This window comes from Mastomys coucha, chromosome X (assembly GCF_008632895.1).
Source record: "Mastomys coucha isolate ucsf_1 chromosome X, UCSF_Mcou_1, whole genome shotgun sequence".
Classification (NCBI taxonomy): Eukaryota; Metazoa; Chordata; class Mammalia; order Rodentia; family Muridae; genus Mastomys; species Mastomys coucha.
In genome coordinates, this window is record NC_045030.1 from 152982517 (window position 1) to 153003349 (window position 20833).

General features: G+C 41.1%; 1 protein-coding gene across 1 annotated transcript in view; it reads left to right on the forward strand.

Annotated features, from left to right (window-relative positions):
- The window catches only part of Sh3kbp1 (SH3 domain containing kinase binding protein 1), a 359863-nt gene that overhangs the window by 45389 nt on the left and 293641 nt on the right, over positions 1 to 20833 (forward strand). Inside the window, 1 exon segment of the mRNA XM_031370222.1 lies at positions 6953 to 7110. Coding sequence (XP_031226082.1) covers positions 6953 to 7110 — 158 coding nt within the window.

The window sequence follows — 20833 nt, forward strand, 5'->3', positions numbered from 1 at the left end:
CAGACAGTAGTTACAGCAAACTTGTGGAGGCTGGCTTTTGGCACAGCAGGCAACTGGAGGGTGGTGGTTTTTTCTGATGGGGAGACATTTTTAAATTTTTAAATTTATAGTGTCTTTAAATATGGGATTTTGTTTACTTTTGTCCTAATTACACCTCTGAGATACTTTACCTCATCTAGTGGTTTAATTTTGGGCTCATGCAGAGAAAGTTTCCCAAAGGGTACCATTTAAAAAACTTGTAGGTAATGTTTTCCCTTCGTTTGCTAAAGTTACCTGTAGCTTCCTGAAGATGAGGATATGCACTTGAAAGCACAGATTTGGGGCCTGGTGAATATATTGGCTGTGTTTGTGTAGTATGAGGTCTTTACTGCTTTTTTGCTAGCCATTGTTCTAGGCCATTGTTATTCAATAGAAATATAATGCAAGCCACACATATAATTTAAACTGTTCTAGCAGCCACATTAATAAAGTTAAAATAGCTCAAATTAATTTCAGTATTTATTTACTCCAGTAAGTCCAAAGTATCATGCTATAGAGCAATCAATGTAACAAAAAAATGTTCAGCCACTTTGTATTCTTTGCTTTTGGAGTCTTAGAGCAAGAACCCCAGCTCCAGCATCCCCCACAGCCTAGGCTCAGGCACTTGTCTCAGTACTCCAATTCAAGAGATGAGCACTGGTGCTGGGCAGAGAAAGATTAAACTGAGGTGACACATTGGGAAGGAAAACAAATAAAGGGATCAAGTGGTTTAGGTTTTACTAAAAGAAGGATTGTGCTGGGGGCAAGAGGCCGCATAATTAAGCAGTCCTGGTCACATGGTCTGAGTGATCACAGTCTCAGTTCTGGTTCCAGCAACGTCCCAAAGAATGCCACACTGCTTGACAGGGAAGGCTGGCTTTCTGCAGGTAATAACTTCTGTTCCATGGTACAGCCTTGCCACCACACACAATAGTTCCCATTTAGGGTGAGGGTGTGGCCTGTCCAGGGAGTTTTTGCAATTGCTGCAATCCAAGGTGACAACAGATTCACAACAATGACTAAAACTTTTCGACGCCTTTTCTGGTATGTGGAATAGGACATTGTAAAACTTGGACAGTCAGATACCTCAGTTACTCCTATCTTCATGCAGTCAGTCTTGAGCCTTGAAGGGAAATGACATAGGTTAGGTGTGGCAGATTTCTAGATATTCCTGAGTGATTAGCAAGCCTACGTGCAGAGGTAAACAGGTGACCCAGAGTAAAGGAGACAAACTAAAGGCAGATGTCCAGACTTTTTATCCTGCTTTGAGCTTATCTTGTGGGCCCAAGTGAGGAGTCATTACTTTGCAGCAGAAGCAGTTTTTAAGTGTCTGTTGTAGGGACCAGTGAGATGACTCAGTGGGTAAAGGTGCTTGCTGTCAAGCCTAACAATCTCTGATCCCTGGGATCCAGATAGTGGAAGGGGAGAAGCAACTCTTGGAAGTTGTGCTTTGACTGGCATATATGCGGTCACAAACAAACAAACAAGCAAGCAAACAAACAAACAGTGCTCCTTGGAACTTTGAAAAAGTATATTTTATATGTATAGGTGTTTTGTGTACAAGTATGTATGTGTTCTCTGTGCATGAAGTGCCTGTGGAGGCCAGAAGAGGGCATAGGTTCTCCCTGGGATTGGAGTTAAAGACAGTTGTAAGCCAACCTGTAGATCCTGAGAGTCAAAGTGGGGTTCCCTAGAGGAGCGGCCAGTTCTCTCTGCTTGTTTCTAACTGCTGAGCCGTCTCTCCAGCCCCTTGTTACACGTTTATGGCATACGTTGATTTACACAAAGCCACACTTCATGTACTCAGTAGCCACTGTAACTTGTGCTATTACATTGGAAAGAAAAATCCTAGACCTTTGAAAGGGAGGAAGAGAGACATAGTTCATGACTTAGGAGCTCTTAACAAAGTCATGCACAGCTTTCTTACCTTAAGGGAAACCTGATATGTTAAAAAAAAAAAAATCATCTCGACAGGAAAGGTAAAGCAGGAAGTGATTATTCATGTCACAAAGGAATTAACCACAGGTTCTTTTAAATAGCAAACTCCCTTAGTGCACTGAACAATATGACTCAATTTGCAGAAATGAGATTGGCACTTGACATTTTAGAGGTACCTTTGTTGGGCAGAAACTATCTATCAATATAAAGTGTAAGTTGCTGAGTGGTTAGGTTACCAAGTTTGCATTGGGCACCTACTGTATGTCCTGGATGCTCACAGTGGCCACTGTAGAACAAACTAAGTGTGATCCATGCCCAGAAAGCGTTTAGAAGCTCACCAGGAGTACCCACAAGTCATCACCACAGTGTCGGATGAACTCAGTGGTACAACCGGAGAGACCTAGGGTTAGAGAAGTTAGGGAGGTGGTTTGGAGGTCGTCAGGGACCATTTGAGGCTGGAAGGCAGGGAGGGAACATATCATTTCCTAAGATTAAAGAGACTCCTAAGTTCTGTTTGATCTGGGAATAATTGTCTTGAAACTGGGAGTTTAGTGAAAGAATAAATGAAGAAACAGGCAGCTTGGCAGTTTGTTATAAAGAAGACTTGAAAGCCGGGCAGTGGTGGCGCACGCCTTTAATCCCAGCACTTGGGAGGCAGAGCCAGGCGGATTTCTGAGTTCGAGGCCATCCTGGTCTACAGAGTGAGTTCCAGGACAGCCAGGGCTACACAGAGAAACCCTGTCTCAAAAAACCAAAAAAAGAAAAAAAAAAAAAAGAAGACTTGAATATTGGGCATTTATACTCTCCAGGTCCCCAGACCTGAGTGGCGAGCCTTACCATCCATAGTGGGCATCCCCTAAGGTGGCCAGGCCCTTGGGGCCTGAAAGAGACCTGGCAGCAGCTGCTCACTTTTTGGTAGCCATATACTTAAAGCAGGATACTTGTTTTCTGCCAGCTGCACCCTGCTAAAGTTCAGGTAGAGAGCAAGGAAATGTGATCTGCTGTTTAGGAAGGAAGAAACAAGGCTGCGATCCACACTTTAGTCAGGTCTGGAGCTCCTGAAAGTTTACAAGATCTAAGTAACCTGGCAGACAGCTGCCTTTGTCTTTTTGTAGGGATGCTTTCCTCTCCTGTGGGCACACCTATAATTTGAGTTCTCTCAGGTTGCCCTCCCCAACATTTTAATGTCTCTCATCAGAAAAAAATTAGAGCAGGAATTTCCTTTCCTGGTCTAATGTAATGTGTTTTGGGGAGCCTGAGTTCATGGTTTTGTATGTTGGTTTGTTTTCCATGGTGCTGAGAATTGAACTTAGGATCTCATGCATGCATTCTGGCCATGCTAGGCAAGATTTCTATCACTGAGCTGAACTCGCAGACCTTGTTTCTTTTTATTTTCTTTCACTTAAAAATGTTTATTTTATGTGCATGTGCATTTGCAAATACATACGTATGTGCACCACATGTGTGCCTAGTACCAGAAGACTGTGTCTGAACCCCTGAAACTAGAGTTAGAGATAGTTAGGAGCTGTTATGTGGGTTCAAGAAATTGAACCTGGTACCACTGGAAGAGCAATGAGTGCTCTTAACTACTGAGCCACCTTTCCAACTCCATGGTTTCTTTTCCAGTAAAGAATACTATTTTTGTATCTAAAATTTTGTCAGGGATACATTTTTTTAGGTGATGTCTTCTTTGTGAGGACATCAGAATTTAGGCACACACAGATGGCTGTGGTACCACGGAGGATACAGTCTTTTCATCTCTCCATCATCATTGGTTTACTGACCAGACTTATTTATCAGATGACTCTACATATCACTGGATGAGGAGCTCTTATCTTTTATTAGGGACAGTGAGCTTTTGTGAAACAAATGAGTTTTATAAGGCCATAGACAGTTTGGAGAAAAACAAAGCTATTTACTCCAAGGGTAAGTACTTACTTTTGAAATGTTGCTAATCCTGGATAGCCCGATATTTATAATTCTATCATTGAGGGTGGATGTAAACCCATATTACAATTTTCTTGATGCTCATGGAGAGTTGTTTGGTCATTTTCCTGTAAGATGTGATTGGCTTAAGCTGCTGTTCATCTCTAAATAGGGCTGTCAAAGAGCTCTCGCCAGGAGATCAAGTGGCAGCTGTACATTTTGTTTACGTGGCCTTGAGTTGAATAATCTACAGTTTCTACACCATGCATATCTTTCAAACTGCTTATCCATTTAGTGAAGGTGATTTTAGTTAAAAGGGGTGAGAATCATAAAGAGGCGTAGGCACCACAGAGCTGTGGGTGCACTCCTTGCTACTGGAGCTGGTGGGTGCTCTAGCAGAGCTTGCTGGCTTGTGTTCCTTGCCCAGCACTTGCTTCAATTGTCTCATAGGTTACCGTCTGCTCCTTGGAGGGCTCTGACAGAGAGCAGATGAAGATGCGGGGTCATTCTGTAAGTGGCACAGTAGGGAAGTTGGCATTTTCTCTTTTTAGAGTGACTATGAAGAGGCATTTTAAGGCTTTTTCTCCAAGCATTATCTCAACAGATCCCTGAGGTGGGTGTGTCTCATATCAGAAAACATTGTCTCAGAAAATGAGCTTAACTTTCTTGCTGAGCTTCAGGTATTGCTGATCTCAGTGTATTGTATTTAATTGGGAAATGAGATAATTTAGAGTCTGGCATGTGAACAAAGGTTACTATAATCTCAGTTTCACTAGATCAATCTCTATTTAAAGTCAACTTTAAAAAATAAATTGATATGAGGGTTTCCAAGTGTTGTAGGAACTTTTGGGTCTTTTGCTTCAGGCCCCTGAGTAGCTGGTACTATAGGAATGTGTAACTATACCTAGCTGAAAACTGGATATGACTTTTTTACTTGTGACACAAGGTCACAATAAGTTGAGCAGACTGGCTTTGAACTTGCTTTATAGCCCAAACAGGCACTGGATTCATGATCCTTCTGCCTCATCCTCCTGAGTAACTGGCGTGATAGATTTGTGTCATCAGACCTAGTTGTTTATAAGTTGATTGTTATGAGAGCTCATTAAAACAAATTTCGTGTGTGTGTGTGTGTGTGTGTGTGTGTGTGTGTGTGTATGTGTGTGTATTTGTGTGAGTTCAGGTGTGTAAGTGTCATAGTGCATGTGTAGAGGTCACAGGACACCCTTGGGTGACTATCTTCATTTTCCATTTTTTGAGACAGTGCCACATTTTTGTTGTTTGCTGCTGTGTATGGCCAAGCTAGCTGGCCCATGAGCTTCTAGGGTAGGCTCCTGTTTCTACCTCCTGCCTACTTGTTTGGCTTTAAGTGGGTTCTGAGGACTCAAACTCAGATCTTTAGGCTTGCACAGGAAGCACTTTGTCCACCAAGTAATGGCTCATTTTAACTATTAGGGACCATGGCACAATACAGAGAAATTGAAGTGTTCCTGCATGCATACAGGAACACATGAGAAGGCAGAAGGGGCTCTTATATGTGTGCTTATAATCTACTTTTCCATGGATAAATTATTTCAATAGGTTTCAAATCAACCTCACCATGAACGGATTTATGACAGGAGAATACATTAACTGATTACATAATGAAACAACAATCTAAGAAAAGGCAGTTCTATCCCGCGTTACTTGATTAGCTTACTGGCTGGTTTAGCTGCCTTCATGAATAGTCAGTCTGGAGGACAGGCTATTCTGAACCAGAAGTGGGGTGGGAACTTAACCTCTGACAGAAATGTAAAGTCCATGTGAGGGAGACCCACTCACCTACTGACCTCCCCCTCCACCCCTGCCAAAAAGTGATCTCAGTGTATTGAATTTGTTTTGAACTGTTTGTACATTTTAGTTTTATATTTAAGAAATCTTTTTCAAAACCAAAGTCATTAACGTTTTCTCTCATGCTTTCTTAGATACCAAAATAGGAACTCAAAGTCTCCAAAAAGAAATGACAAGGGAGCGGAAGTGCTAATTACCCCATTTGATAAGTGCAGGCTCTGTGCATGAGTTGTAATATCATACTGTGCCCTATTAATGTGTATGACTATTACATGTTAATAAAATGTTACAAGCAAGCTCCAAAGAAACAGATATAGTTTGGGTGTTCACATTTATATTTGTAATGTATATTTAACTCATTTACCTTTGCCTTTATCTGATCATAACTCATTAAGTTGCTTATTTTCCACCTAGGGTTTCATCTATTTTTCACTCCCTTTTTTATTCATTCATTTATATGAAGTTGCAAATAGAAAAGAGACAAGTGTTGATGTTGTTTTAGATTGAGGTGCAAAAAGAAGACCTCAGTGTCTAAAGAGATCTTGTATCTGCTCTATGTATAAGTCAACCAATCTCTGGTTAGATTTTGTCAAATTGCATTGGTACTTTGTCAACAAAAGAGCTTGCTCATCTGTTGCCTCTGCATATACCAAGTTGACAGACAGTTCCTTTGCCATTGAGAAGATAGTGTAATATGGTCCAACTGTCTGTGAACTTACCTGTTGAGGCAGCAGTGCTTCTGAGGTGGGCAATCTGAGACATTAGTTCAATTAGTGATGCCCTCTGTTCTGTATGTGTCTTTAGTCATGAAAGATAGCTATCATCTGTGTAGCGTGGGAGTTATAATCCATATTCTGCACAGCTAAGGTCCAAGAGCGTTAACATGGCAGGATTAGTTAGCACTGGCCAGGTAAAGAGAGGTCGAAAGACTCAATGTCTCTTACTTGTGGTCTCTGGTCTCTGCACTTGAAGAAATGATGCCACATAAACTGTGAGTTGGGTGAGTGTTGTTAGGCCACTGTCCCAGTGTGGTTTCCCTTCTGAAGCCCCTGCCAGCCCTGACACAGAATCATAGGCTACCTTGCCTGTGTCTGACCACGACCAGTGTGCTTCGTGGTTTCTGTGCTATATAGGCTTCAGGTTAACCAAAATCAGTTTGCCTGTGGTCTTACAGGGGATGTTGGAGCTCAGACTTCTATAACAGCTGACCCTAAGTTGCTCTTTTGTTTTCTCTTCCTTTCAGTGGAGGCCATAGTGGAGTTTGATTACCAGGCCCAGCATGATGATGAGCTGACGATCAGCGTGGGTGAGGTCATCACCAACATCAGGAAGGAGGATGGAGGCTGGTGGGAGGGACAGATCAACGGCAGGAGAGGTTTGTTCCCTGACAACTTTGTAAGAGTGAGTACAAAGCCAAACCCTTTTTCCTGTTTCCTGTGTGGGCTTTGCTGACCAAAAGGCTGTGGGGGCCATGAGGATAAAGTGCACGGGGCTCTTAGGGGCTTTGCTGGCAGCTTGATCTCCTGGGTGATGTCAAGGGGAGCACATATAATTTTGCCCCATGTATGTGGGATATCTGTTTTTAAGTGACTTCTTTTTAAAACCCAAAATGATATTACCCCCCAATGGTTATTTTAGAAAATGCTGAGAAAATATAAAGCCCGTGAAATTGTTTGGTTTATGTGCTTTAAGAGTTTGAGAAGATTGTTCCTTTTTTACATTCCATGCAAAATGGAATTTGAAACTCAGTCTTGGCCATGTGCATTGGTAGCCTTCAAGTCAAATGCAGAATCTAAATGATGCTTTTTACTACTTTCTACTCATAGACTTGCCTTTTCATAGGAGCAGTATTATTTTACTTTTCTTGTTTATGTCTATGAAGCATTGAACAACATCTGTTTGGTTAGGAAGATTTTGAAACCTATGCCCTTTGTCAAACTCATTTAGGGCTTAATTACAAAAGTTTCTCATTCCTGTTAATAAATGATATGTTTCAACTGTTGTAAACATTAGTGAGTTTGGGAGTTAAGAAGAGGTTGCCTGTGGGAAATAGTAACCTGGTCTAAAAGACCCAGTACCATAAGCTTCTGGTCCCGAGCTGGAGAAGAGATGATCCCTCCATTCAGGGAGAATTCCCCAGACATGTAGCTGAGTTCTCTGTGGTAGTAGACCATATTCATGGGTGTGTCTTGCCTGTACAGAGCAGGTTGTTTGGGAAATCTTGGACCCAGAGAATCATGTATCTCCCTCAAAGGAGCCTCAAGGGCTGCGTGGGAAGGCTTTATGGGGGTTATTGGTGAAACTATGTGAAGAGCTGCAAGTTTCCAGTGCTTGGGCCTCTTACCTTTACCCTGTGGGAATCTAAACTGAATAGGAGTAGAATTCAGTTTTTCTTCAGGATCTTGCCCACAGATGGCCGTGCCAACCTCTCTTTTTCTTTGCTTTTGGTGTACAGAATGCTGGGGAGTGAAGCAGAGTTCAGCTGGAATATGCTGATAAACCTTACTTTGGCTTTCTGTGGTAGGAATGTTGAAACTATTCTGGAATCAGGGGCTTCCTCCCATTCATGGGGTAGGAAAGCACAACTTCTGGGCTACCACTGAGTGACTCTGGTGACGTCTAACTGAGAGGTAATTCTTGTGCCTTTCCAAACAAATCTTACCACTTTGGAAAAGAACTGTTCTTGAAGTTAGGCCAAACTTGAATGTGAAAGGAGAGGTTTTCCAAAGGAAGGGGGCAATGCATGGGGTGAAAATGAAGGAGGAAATAATGAGGACAGAGGATGTGGCAGAGAGAGCAGAAAACCCTAGGAAGGAGAGTGAGCCTTGGGAAAGGGTGGAGGAGTGTGAGAAAGATGTGGGGCATGGGAAAAGAGGAGGAACATGGGAAGAAGAGACTATCCTGTGAGCTTCCATTTAGAGGGCAAGCTCTGCTCTAAAAGTGTTTAGGGTCCTTTGTTAGCTTAGTACCATCTGGCTTCTAACCACAGATTCATAGAACTGAATTGGAAGGCATTGAGTGAACCTCTAGAATTGCTTTTGGGTTCAGTCTTCATATGCTATGAGGGGTTGTGGAGGGCAGATGGGAACTGGGACAGAAATTATCCAGGGTCTAATCAGTGACCCTCCTTCCTTTGGCAATGCTGCTGAACAGAAGGTGGCTTTCCCTGTGATGTAGGAGTGATATGGTCCTTTTGGCCAGGTGGTCCTTCATTGCCTTGGCTTAGACTTGGGAACCTTTAGCTGCAGACCCCTGCATGTGGCTTTGGCTCCAGGGGTGCTCGAAGGTGAGACAGAAAAGAGGGAGAGCACAGAGATCTGGGACTACTCCTTAGGCTTCTACCTGTGGGGTGGCCCTGGTCTGCCTCTATTCCTTAACTAGAGAACTGGCTGCTCACATTCAGTCCTCTTCCTTCTATGCTTTCTGGGGGCTTTGTCTTTAGCCCTTTGCTACTGTCTTAGGGTTTTTCTTTACTTTATCTGATTGAAAAATCTCTTTATTAATCTGGCCTCGGGTTGATCTGAGCATGCTATTTTCTTTTGTAAGCCTAACTCCCTCATTGACTGCTCTGGGGATTAAATGGCACTGAACTGGCAATCATTGAGCATAGTGGCAGCCAGCTATTAAGTGTGCCTTTCACCCTGTCACCACATAAAGGGATAGCCTGCTCTCTTTGTCTTTCCTAATCAGTTGTCCCCTAACCTAGGCTTGAGTCCTTGTTCAGTGAGAGGAAGTCACATTCTAGGGAGGCACTTGGCCCACCTATGGTAGATGAAGTAGAAATGTCTAGGGCCATGCCACTTGTGGCTGTCACAATCTATAGAAACTTTGATTCTTTCAGATGGCTGAGTCTGTTTTCAAGTCTTCACCCTTAGGCTTATTATTGAAAACTCAGTAGGTGGATGCAAAGGAGTTTAACAACAATTCAAACTCCCGCAGCAAATTTTAAGAAGAAAATGTGTTTTTAAGCAATAACAATCATATTGGCATACATCTGCCAGCTTTGAATATTTTATTTAGCTTAAGAATTAATTTGTCTTGGATTGAATTAAGTAATCTTGTGGAGTCCCATCATTAAATATTTGTGTGCCTGTTGATGTTATCACCATCAGAGAGCTGCCTTAAGTATTTTCTCAGTTTATCAAATCCTTAGTGCCCCATTTTGAGCACACTTTCTTGAAATAATGACATTCAGGGACTACCTTCAACTCTCCCAGTCAAGCATCTCTACCATGTCATTATCATTGTCATTATTAAGAACAGGATGCACCTTTGCTAGCTCTCAGTGTTTGTTTGTCCTACTTTTCTTTAGTTGGTTTTATTCATTTACATTAAATAGGTTAGAAGAATCTTTTCAGATCCTTCTCTTTTCCACCCTCCCTCTTTCCCCACTTCTTTTCTTAGAATCTCTCTTTTTTTGTTGTTTAAAAATTTCATATAGGATAGGATGTTTGGATCAAATACACCCTCCCATTTCCTCTCTGCCAATTCCTCCCCTATCTTTCCTACTGCTTCCCCTTCCCAACTTTATATATTCTGTCTTAAAAAAAAAAAAAATCACGGAGTCCATTTCCTACGGCCTACATGGATCTGAGGGGTCGAATCCCTGAAGAAGACCTACTCTCCCTCCCTCAGGAGCCATCACTTGGTAATAGCTACTTAAATACGACTGGGACTTCATGAGCTGGCCCCCATCCATGCTGGTATTCAGACTTCCTTGATTTTGTACATGCAGTCATGGCTACTGTGAGTTCATGTATAAAATGGTGCTCTCATAGCCTGCAAATACTGTTTTGCTGTAGGTGTCTACTGTCACTGGCTCTTATAGTCTTTCTGTCCTGTATTCCATGATGATCCCTAAGCTTTGGGGGGAGGGAAATGTGTCTTAGTTAGTGTTTCTGTTGCTGTAAAGAAACACCATGACCATGGCAATTCTTATAAAGGAAAGCATTTAATTGGGGTTGGCTGTTTTAGTCCATTATCATCATGGGAGGAAACATGGTGGCATGCAGGCAGACATGGTGCTGGAGAGGTAGCTGAGAATTCTACATCTGGATCTGAAGACAGCAGGAAGTGATAGTGACATACTAACCAAGCTTGAAGGTCTGAGACCTCAAAGCCCACCCCCACTTCCTTCAACAAAGCCACACCTATGCCAACAAGGCCACACCTCCTAATGGTGCCACTCCCTATGGGCCTATGAGGGCCATTTTTATTCAAACCACCACAGGCTGTGATAATAGCCATTTAGGGCTAGATACTCTAGTTTCTTATCCTCTGCAGGTTGATCAGTGCTAGATCTCTATTAATTACCATATAGTGATATATGTTTTAGGATGTTTATCTTGTCTCTTCAAAAAATTAATTCATTTTAAAAATAAAATTTACATAGACTAAAATGAATGTCATTAGCATCCATTATGATTTTTTTTTAGATATTTTCTTTATTTACATGTAAATTTCTCCTTTCCCAGTTTCCCCTCCAAAAAACAAACAAACAAACAAACAAACAAACAAAAACAACAAGAACAAACCCCTGTTGCCTCCCCCCTCCCCATGCCTGCCACCCTACCCTCTCCCACTTATTGGCCCTGGCATTCCCCTACACTGGGGCACAGAACCTTCACAGGGCCAAGGTCCTCTCCTCCTATTGATGATTGAATTTTTGTTTTTACATAAGAATATGCCTCTACATCCACTATCTAGATCAATACTGTTTCTGCCATCTTCCACCCCACAAACTTCTCTTGCATTTTCCTAGACTTCCCCACCTCTCCCCAGGTAGTCAGTCTATTGTGATAGATTAGTGTTCCCATATTTGAATTGTCATTTAAGTAGGGCTGTAAGAACATGTGCAAGTTCATATGTCTTCTTTTGTGTCACAAAATTGTTGCATGTATCAGTATTTAACTATTACCATATAGTTTATATGGTAATGAATATATCATAACTTGTCAATCCCTTTTTTTTTTTGGTTGATGGCTATTTGGGTTGTTTCATTTGGAGATTTTTGTGACATTCTTATGCATGTTCTATAAACACAAGTATTCATTTATATATATATACATATATATGTACATATGTATATATGTATAATGTAGGAGTGGAATGTCACCCTTGATTTTCAGCCAGTAGGCTTTTTTTTCTGTCTAAAGAAGCTGGGGCATCTGTAAGGAGTGGTGGTAGGTGTTATGCATGTACTTTGAGCCTCTTGTCTGCTAGTTAAGCCCAGGGAACGAATCACCCTGCATCCTGGTGAGTCTGACTGGTAAGGAAATCTGAAGCACAGAGCACAGTCTCTTGGTGCTGATTTGATTGGGGGCCAGGAACTATCAAAGACTAATCCTTATATTATTAAAAACATGTGCACAGAGAGCATGTATCTAAGCTCTGTTGGACTCATTTAATGAGGAAACCAGTGGAATAACAAAACTTGATTTACTGAGGATATGAGGAACCGATTAAAAAGTCAGTGGAATATTCAAATAAGACTGTAAAGTGAGATTCAAAACTGGCTCATGTCTTAGAGAACAATAAAACCCTAACCTTTGGAGCTATCATCTCTAGCAGAAGAGGGGAAAAAAAAGCTGAATGCCATACTGTGTTTTCTGTGAGTTATTCTCTGACTGTTGTAGGGCTGTAAAATGTCCTAATAAAGTATTAGTCCAATTTATATTTCCAGGGAGCCAGATGTCCCTCCTGAGGTCTCCCTTAAGAAAGTGCATTAACATAACACTAGAAGGTCCTATGATCATGACAATGGGCTTTTTTGTTTTTGTTTTATTTTGTTTTGGCCTAATTTCCAGGTTGGGTATTGTTCTCATGAATTGACCACAAAAAAACATAGTATGGTTTATAATATTAGGGAAAAAACACAGTGAATCATTATACATAAAGAAATCTATGTCCTTTCTAAGCCTCAAACTGTCACATAAAATAGAGGGCAGCTGTACGGGCACATGTGGGCTCTTTGGATTTAATTACCAATATCATCCTTTAAAAATCTTACTCTGAGATGAACACAACATGGTGCTTTGGCCATTTTTGGCATCTCTTGACATGGGCTCCCGGGTGATGCATGGTAAAGCAAGGCAGGATGAGTTGTTTTGTAATTTACATGCAGAAAGCAGGAAGCTGTGGTAGGGGTTAAAAGAATATGGTTGTTGATCTTGAAATGCATCTGACGCTGTCTGTGAGGAAGTGAGCTATTTTCTTGGCCTGGCTCTGTCCATGGAAGTGACTTTGTGTGCTGCCTGAGCCATTGTTGAAAGCTGAAGTGTGCTTACTTACAGTTTGCATTCTGTGCCTGCAAAATGTAACAGTTCTCAGCTCAATTTCCCAGCTCCTTACTACTCCCTTGCTGGGTGTTTGAGCTCTGTTTTTGGCAAATTCAGAGCTTTCTTTTTTGTATTTATGTAAAGATTGGCCAATGCAGTCCCTAAATAAGGCAAAAAGCCAATAGTCTACATACGTGTGTCACTTTGAGACAAAGCTCAGAGTTTTGCTGCTGTTCTTGATTTAGGAAAGGAGCAGGGATCTCCTTCAACAAGTGGCATGAAGCAGACATTTCCACATTGCTCTTTCTACTCAGCACCATTCTTGGATTTCCTTTCAAAAATTTTTGCTTTTCTTTATACTTTCTACCCAAAGGCTATAGCAATGATTATTTTCAAGATCTTTGTTGCTTTTCAAAGTAGTGGGGGATTTTGCAGGTGCTTTTCTTTTCTTTTCTTTTCCTTTCATTTCCCTTTCTTTCTTTCTTTCTTTCTTTCTTTCTTTCTTTCTTTCTTTCTTTCTTTCTTTCTCTCTTTCTTTTTCTTTCTTTCTTAAGCCAGGGTTTCTCTGTGTAGCCCTGGCTGTCCTGGAACTCACTCTGTAGACCCGGTTGGCCTCAGAAATCCGTCTGCTTCTGCCTCCCAAGTGCTGGGATTAAAGGCGTGTGACGCCACTACCTGGCTGCAGGTGCCTTTCATTATGGGTTTTGTTTTTTTCAGTTCTAAGGATGGAATCCAGTCTCCCACATGCCAGGCAAACACTGAACCATTGGGTTCAGTCTCTTTTTGCTCACATTTACAGTGAAGTGCCTGGGTACATGTACTCACAGAGTAGACATTTGTTGGGTGTCTGCTAGAGAGGATGTTAGCCAGTGGGTAAACATCAAAGGATATGAGCATAATGAAGACACATTGAACAGAGTGCCATATTGACACAAATATAACTTCTCTTCACAGAAAAAAAAAGTACAGTGCCTGTGCCATGGCCAATGTGTTAGTCATTGTCCTGCAAAGATGATTGACAAAGGTGTTTCTGATTAAAATGTCACTTGAGAAGTTTCTGAGTTTATTCATAGGGCAATTATTTGAACATGGTAGATAAACTTGTCTTTAAGCCCTGATTGCTGGGCTACTCTGGAGTTATCATGGCTGCATTCTGCTCCAGGCTTACTGGCAGCCTAGCATTGCAGCTGAAACCTGAGTGCACTCGTCAGAATGTATTGAACGCTTGCTGTTTGAACACAGCTGTTTTGATTTAGAAAAAAAAAAATGCTCCAAAAAGGCAATCCAGTGTATCCATATTAAGGGACTTATCCATAGCTTTGGGAGGTAGAAGGGAGCAGAGACAACTCTAGAACCCAGACAGTTGGCTCTCTGACCTGGGCCTCCAATCTGATAGCATTATCTGGATGTCTGATGGCGTTCCTCTCTATGCCATTACCACCTGCTGCATTATGCTTCCTCCAGATGGCTCAGTAAAAGAAATAAAACCAGATATGAAACCTTTGAAAAAAGCAGCCTTGACTGGGCATAGACGTTCATTCCTTTAATCCCAGCACTCAAGAAGCAGAGGATGGTGAATCTCTAAGTTTTAGGCCAGCCTGGTCTACATAGTAAGTTCCAGGCTATCCAGGGCCACTTAATACGACTCTGACTCAAAATAAAGAAACAACAACAGTAACAAGGCAGCTTTTATCTACTTGTGGGTTTGCTCTCTTTTTTTTACATATTCCAAAGTAAGACGATTAGGGAAAATATTTCATTTTTATTAGTTAGTATGCAAACTTGTCATTTTCAATGCTTAGGATATGCCTTTTAAGTGGGAGTATGACTGTTGTTTTCTATCCTTGGGGCCCCCTGCAGCAAGCAATTCCAGCTCAAATTACATTTTCATCATTAAACACTTCATTTTCAGAAAACCTCCGAAGTCTAACAACTGGAACTGTTGGAGTGACATTTCTCACAATGGCATCTAAGTAGGAAGGACCTGGAGTAATTAACAAGCATGTGATATGGAAGGGCCCACATCATTCAAAAGCTCAGGCTTTCTAACAGTTACAGTGCAAGAAAGGGTGTTGCATCTTGTGACTCGGGGAAAGCTGTGGCCCTAGTGAATTATAGTCCTCTTGATTGACTTGATTATGTATAATGGAATCTTTTATTTCCTTAATGACAAGAGTTTCAAATCCTAGCTTAGTAAGGGACTTTTAGACCATGTGTTTTAACCCCCGACTCTCTAGCAGCTCACAATCTAAACTGTCTACGATGTTGCTGTGACCATTATTGGATATTAAAGCTTGTGTGTATATGTGTGTGTATGTGTGGGGGGGCTCCATTTGAGGACTCTAACCAGTGCTACTCTCTTACTTGGCGGTGTTCATGTGTGTACCCTTGTCAGACACTTGGGATAGAGGGAGGAGTTGGCACAATAGACTTAGAATATTTTATTTAGGTTTTGTTTTAAAGCTAGGCATAGTGGTTCACATTTGCAATCCTAGCATTTAGGAGGTGGAGGCAAAAGGATCAGGAGTTTAGGATCATCCTCTACTACACAAGGAGTTGAAGTTCAAGGCCAGCTTGGGCTATATGAAGTCCTATCTCAAAACAAAACCGCTCAGATGATTCTGCTGTTTCATAAACTTGGTCATTCATTTTTATTCTGTAGCACTGATAGGACAGCATCATCATTTATATCTATATCTTTCCTCAAGAACATGAATTGGTAATTGGTGACTTATATTTGAAAGTGTTATGTTTCTCTCTGTAATATATATATATATATATATATATATTATAAAGTAGCTTTATGAATGACATATAGTCATGTTGGATATGTAAAAAAGAGAAGTCTACAAAACATAAAGAACATAGGAATATGTAAATAACCATTCCTTTCAAGTCCACTAGAACGAATAACAGTCAAACAGCAGAATCTCTGAAGCAAGTCCTTAATTTTCTTCTACTCCTTACTCAGGAGTAGTAAAATAAGCAAATGTCTAGAAATGATCCCCAAGGCTCTACCCAAATCCTGCCAGCCTGTGAATATGACAAGTGATCACTTGTGATTATGTTTTGCTGAATGGCATGGCTGATCTGAAATGGGAGGTTATGTAGCTGGGCTTAATTTATTATATGAGCCTTTTAAGAGTTGAGAGCTCTCTGTGTATATATTGTAGAAAGGGAAGTCCCACTAAAAGCTTGAGAAGGACTTTCTACTTTGAAGAAGTAGGAGCAATACACCAACCTGTATTAGCACATAATAGGCATTGCTAGTAGCCACAGAAGATGTTAAGGTTTCAGACCCTTATACACAAAAATTAGATTCTGCCAAAACCCCAGGAGAGCTTGGAAATGCATTCCTTGAGCCTCCAGATAAAAGTTCCTCCTGGTTGTCAGCTTGAACTGCTGTGGACAACCTAGAGTTGAGCCTGCTAGCATCTTTGACCTTCAAACTTCTAGAGAATAAATGGATGTTGTTTGAAAATTCATAGTTTAAAGTAGAGATAGCAGTTGGCCTGAGGGAAAATTCTTATTTCCTGCTAGTGGCCTTGTAAGTGGAGACTGACTCTTGTCATTGTCTGATATGGGGGAAACCCATGGCAGGCCTCAGATTTCGAAAACCATACAACACATTGCTGTTAGAGTCACCATGCCGTGTGTCAGGTCTCTAGGATTTATTTTACACCCACTGGCTAATAGCTTTCTTTTTCTACAAGGCCATCTTTGCTCAGGAGCTCAGAGTTAGAATGTCTGGGACTGGTGGACATCTCAGCTCTACCTATACTATCCTATTACTCTCCCCTTGAAGATGAAAGGCCTCTAAGTAGACTGCCAGTACTCCTAACTCCACTGCAGCATCTGCATCTGAAAGTCTCCAACTGACAAACACCAAGAGCTTTTCCAGCATCTCAGAGTGCCTGACTATTTGCATTAGTAACTAATGGATATCAACTGATTACAAACCAAACAGCATTTTCAGTTGCTCTGTAAAAGAAACAGTCTTCTCATTCCTGGACACAAATTATCTAGAAATGTGTCATTTGATTTCCAAGTATTTTTAGGCTTTCCTGGTATCTTCTGACTGTTGACTTTAAGGTGGATTATATTATGACCAGAGAATATACTCTATATGATTTCAAGTCTTTTAAACAAGTTGAGGTTTGATGATGATGATGGTGGTGATGGTAGTGATCATCCAAGATAAGGTCTATAAATATTTAAAAGGAATGTGCACTATGCTAAGGGTGGAGTACTCTGTAACAGCTAACCGGAGCCTTTTGGTTGATCATGTTGTTTAGTTCTAGATCTACATTGCTTTCTCACACAGTAGTTCTGGCAAGTGCTGAGAAAGAACTAAGATTCCCAGCTGCAGGTACAGATTATTTGTCTTTCATCTCACACTATCTGATTTTGCTCCTTGACTTATTTCCTAATAAGTACCCCATAAATGGAAATGATCATAAGTCAAAAATACAGTTATTATACTTGACTTATAAAACGTCAGTAACCAAGTATACCAAAGAGGATCGATTGTTCACCCTCATGATCATGTGTCTGACCGGGAGCTATGGCTTACTGCCACTGCTCAATCTTGTGACAGAGTATTCTGCTACACGTCACTCAGAAAAATATCGAACTCTATGATCCGACATACAGTTTCAAGGGAATTGCTATTATTTTCAAGATTGCGTAAAGAAGAAAAATTGTAAAGCAAACCACTACAAATTAAGAATCCTCTACATTTTGAAGCTCCATTTTTAATTTTAAAATTCATCATATAACATATATAAATTATATATATAAAATGTGTATTGATTATATTTTTAGTATATTATGCATTATGCTCTTGTATCCCTCACTCCTTCTACTATTCCTAGAATTTTGTTTTGATGTATATACATGTGGGATTGGTAGATCTTCTTGGAGGAATCTAGTCTTTATCATTGTTCATTTCTTAGAGAAAACTGAAACTCTGTCAAGTCCAAAAGAACTTGTGAACAAATGGCTAACTGGTGCCCCTTAGCATGCTGGTCCCTAGGTTCTCTCAGTATTGCAAATAAAACATCTGTTACCGAGTCCATGCTGGCATCTCGAGTGTCTCAGCTCTTCTCACCCGACTCCCTACCCTGAACTTCTCCAGCTCAAGGCCTTCCCTTCCCCTAGCTTCTGATTCCCTGCTAATTTAGCCATGTTCTCTCTTGGTTCTCTCGGTCCTCTTGGGACTTCCCTCCCCTCCCTCTCCTTTTTCTCCTCTCTTCCAATCTCTCTCTCTCCTCCCCCTTCCTCCTCTCCCTTTCTTCTTCTCTTGCTGTCCACCTCACCGAGGCTTGGTTCTTTCTGAGAAGTTTAGTCTACTACTTTCTCTTCCTGCTCTGGACTCATCCCAGACACCTCTGGCTTTATTCTTTCTCATACTACAATAAAATCTTGTCTTAGGATTGCCATTGCTGTGAAGAGACACCATAACCAAGGCAACTTTTATAAAGGCAAACATTTAATTTGGGCTGGCTTACAAGTTCAGAGGTTTAGTCCATTATCATCATAGTGGGAAGCATGGCAGCATCCAGGCAGCATGGTGCTGGAGAAGAACCTGAAAGTTCTATATCTTGATCTGCAGGTAGCAAGGAGGAGACCAAATTCCACACTGGGCAGAGCTTGAGCATGTATATGGGACCTAAAACCCTCGCCTCTACACTGAAGCACATCCTCGAACAAGGCCACTCCTACTCCAACAAGGCCACACCTCCTAATAGTGCCTTTCTCTGTGGGCTAAGCATTCAAACACAAGAGTCTGTGGGGCCATTCCTATTCAAACTACCACACTTCCCAATTGTCCATTGGAGTGGTCATATTCTCACTTTATCCTCCCTCTTCCTAGCAGGAGCTAATGATTACTAATAACTCCTCAGCTAGGGGTGGGATTTTGTGCCCAATTCCCCTCTCCATTGCTGGGTATTGTGCATGTTATCACAACTGCTGTGAGTTCCTATGTGCAGCATTATGGAAGCCAGCCAACTATTTATTTCAGCTAAACTCACTGGCTAGTTTATGGACCATGGATCCACCTGCAGTTCCCCTTCACCAGCCAGTCCTAGGGCTAGACATGTGTGCTGCCAATCTCTTATCTTGTGTGGACCAAGAAAACCAAGAGAGAACATGGCTAAAATAGCAGGGAATCAGAAGCTGGGGGAAAGGGAAGGCCTTGAGCTGGAGGAGTTTAGGGTAGGGAGTGGGGTGAGAAGAGCTGAGACTGTGTACTGGGAATTCAAACTCAGGACCTCGTGCTTGCATATTTGCCCACTGGGCCATTTCCCCAGGCCATTGGAGGTCTATGGTTTTATATGACAAATCCATGTCTCCAATCTTTCCTTATGGGTAATGTCTTACTTGTTTTTTCTTTGTCACTAATATTTATAAGTTTGATTGTAAGATTTCTTGACAAAATTTTGAGTTTATCCTGTTTAGATTCTATACAGTTCTTGACGCTAGAAGTTTGTCTTTTGCCAAATCTAGTGAGTTTTCATACATTATTTATTTCAATTACTCTTTCCATACTTTTATTCTTCTGGAATATAAGTGTATAAACATTAGACTTTACACTGTTGTCCCATGAAGAGCTACTTTCTCTCCGTTATTCAGATTGAATACATTTTATTGATACACTTTTAATTTTATTCTTTCTTGTGTCATGCCTAATCAGTTAGTGAATTTATCCACTAGGCTTTTAAATTTGACTATTTTTTGATTCAATACTTCCATTTTTACTGCTATCTTCTAAATTTTCATTTGTTTGTAGTTGCTTGTTAAAGTATTTTTTTTTTGAGGCATGGTCTCACCATGTACTCCTGGCTGTCCTAGAACTCACTGTGTATAGCTGCCTGGCCTTGAACTCACGGAGATTCTCCTGTCTCTACCTTCCAAGTGCTGGCATTTAGTGTATGTTCTACTACATTCAGTCAAGTATTCTTTTAAAAAATTTATATATATATATGTATATATGTATGTACATATATATACATACACACACACACATATATATATATAAATATAAAATTTGTGTGTGCACATGTTGTAGGGCTCCTTATGGAAGCTAAAGGATAATCTGCAAGAGTCATCTCTCATTCAACCATGTGGGAGTGGTAGATATGTTAATTAGCTTGATGCCAATAAGCATTTCATAACATACATACATCAAATTTTCATATTGTCATTCTATATAGTTTTCATTTGTTGGTCATATATCAATAAAAGTGAAAGAAAAGTGTCAAAACTTGTCTAGCCCTAGTAACTCCTGTCCACATGAGTGACCAGTTAGGGGACAGAACAGGGCCACGGCTAAAAAAACAAAGAAGAAGCTGAGGCTCACCCTGCAAGTGCAAGCTCTCCTTGTAGGACCTGTTGGTGGTATAGATGGCTGCAGAGCTAACTAGCAGACTTTGGATTTCATTGTAGTTTCTTAAGTCACAAGGGGAACTGAAATAACAGATGTCCCAATCTCCCCACAAGCCTAGGAGTAACGTTCATCATCTTTGGGCCGTCGAGGAAGATAAGATAAGTGGGTATAAGGGAACTTCTGAGAGGGTGCAGCTGAAGATGTGGATGCATCGGTAGTGGGTAGTCCATGCACTAAGGATAAAGCTTGCTTCCCAGGCTCCTCCTCTTGCCCCACCACCATTTGGAGAAAGAGCTCAGCCCGTTCTTTTTGTTCCGAGCTGCCTGTTTTGTTTGTCAAGGGCATAGGCCTCTCTCTCTCTTTCTCCTTTTTATTGTCATGCTTTTTTCATCAGTACCAAGTTTGTCTCCCTGTCTCCCAAAGACCAGGGGCAGAGAGAGAGAGAGAGAGAGAGAGA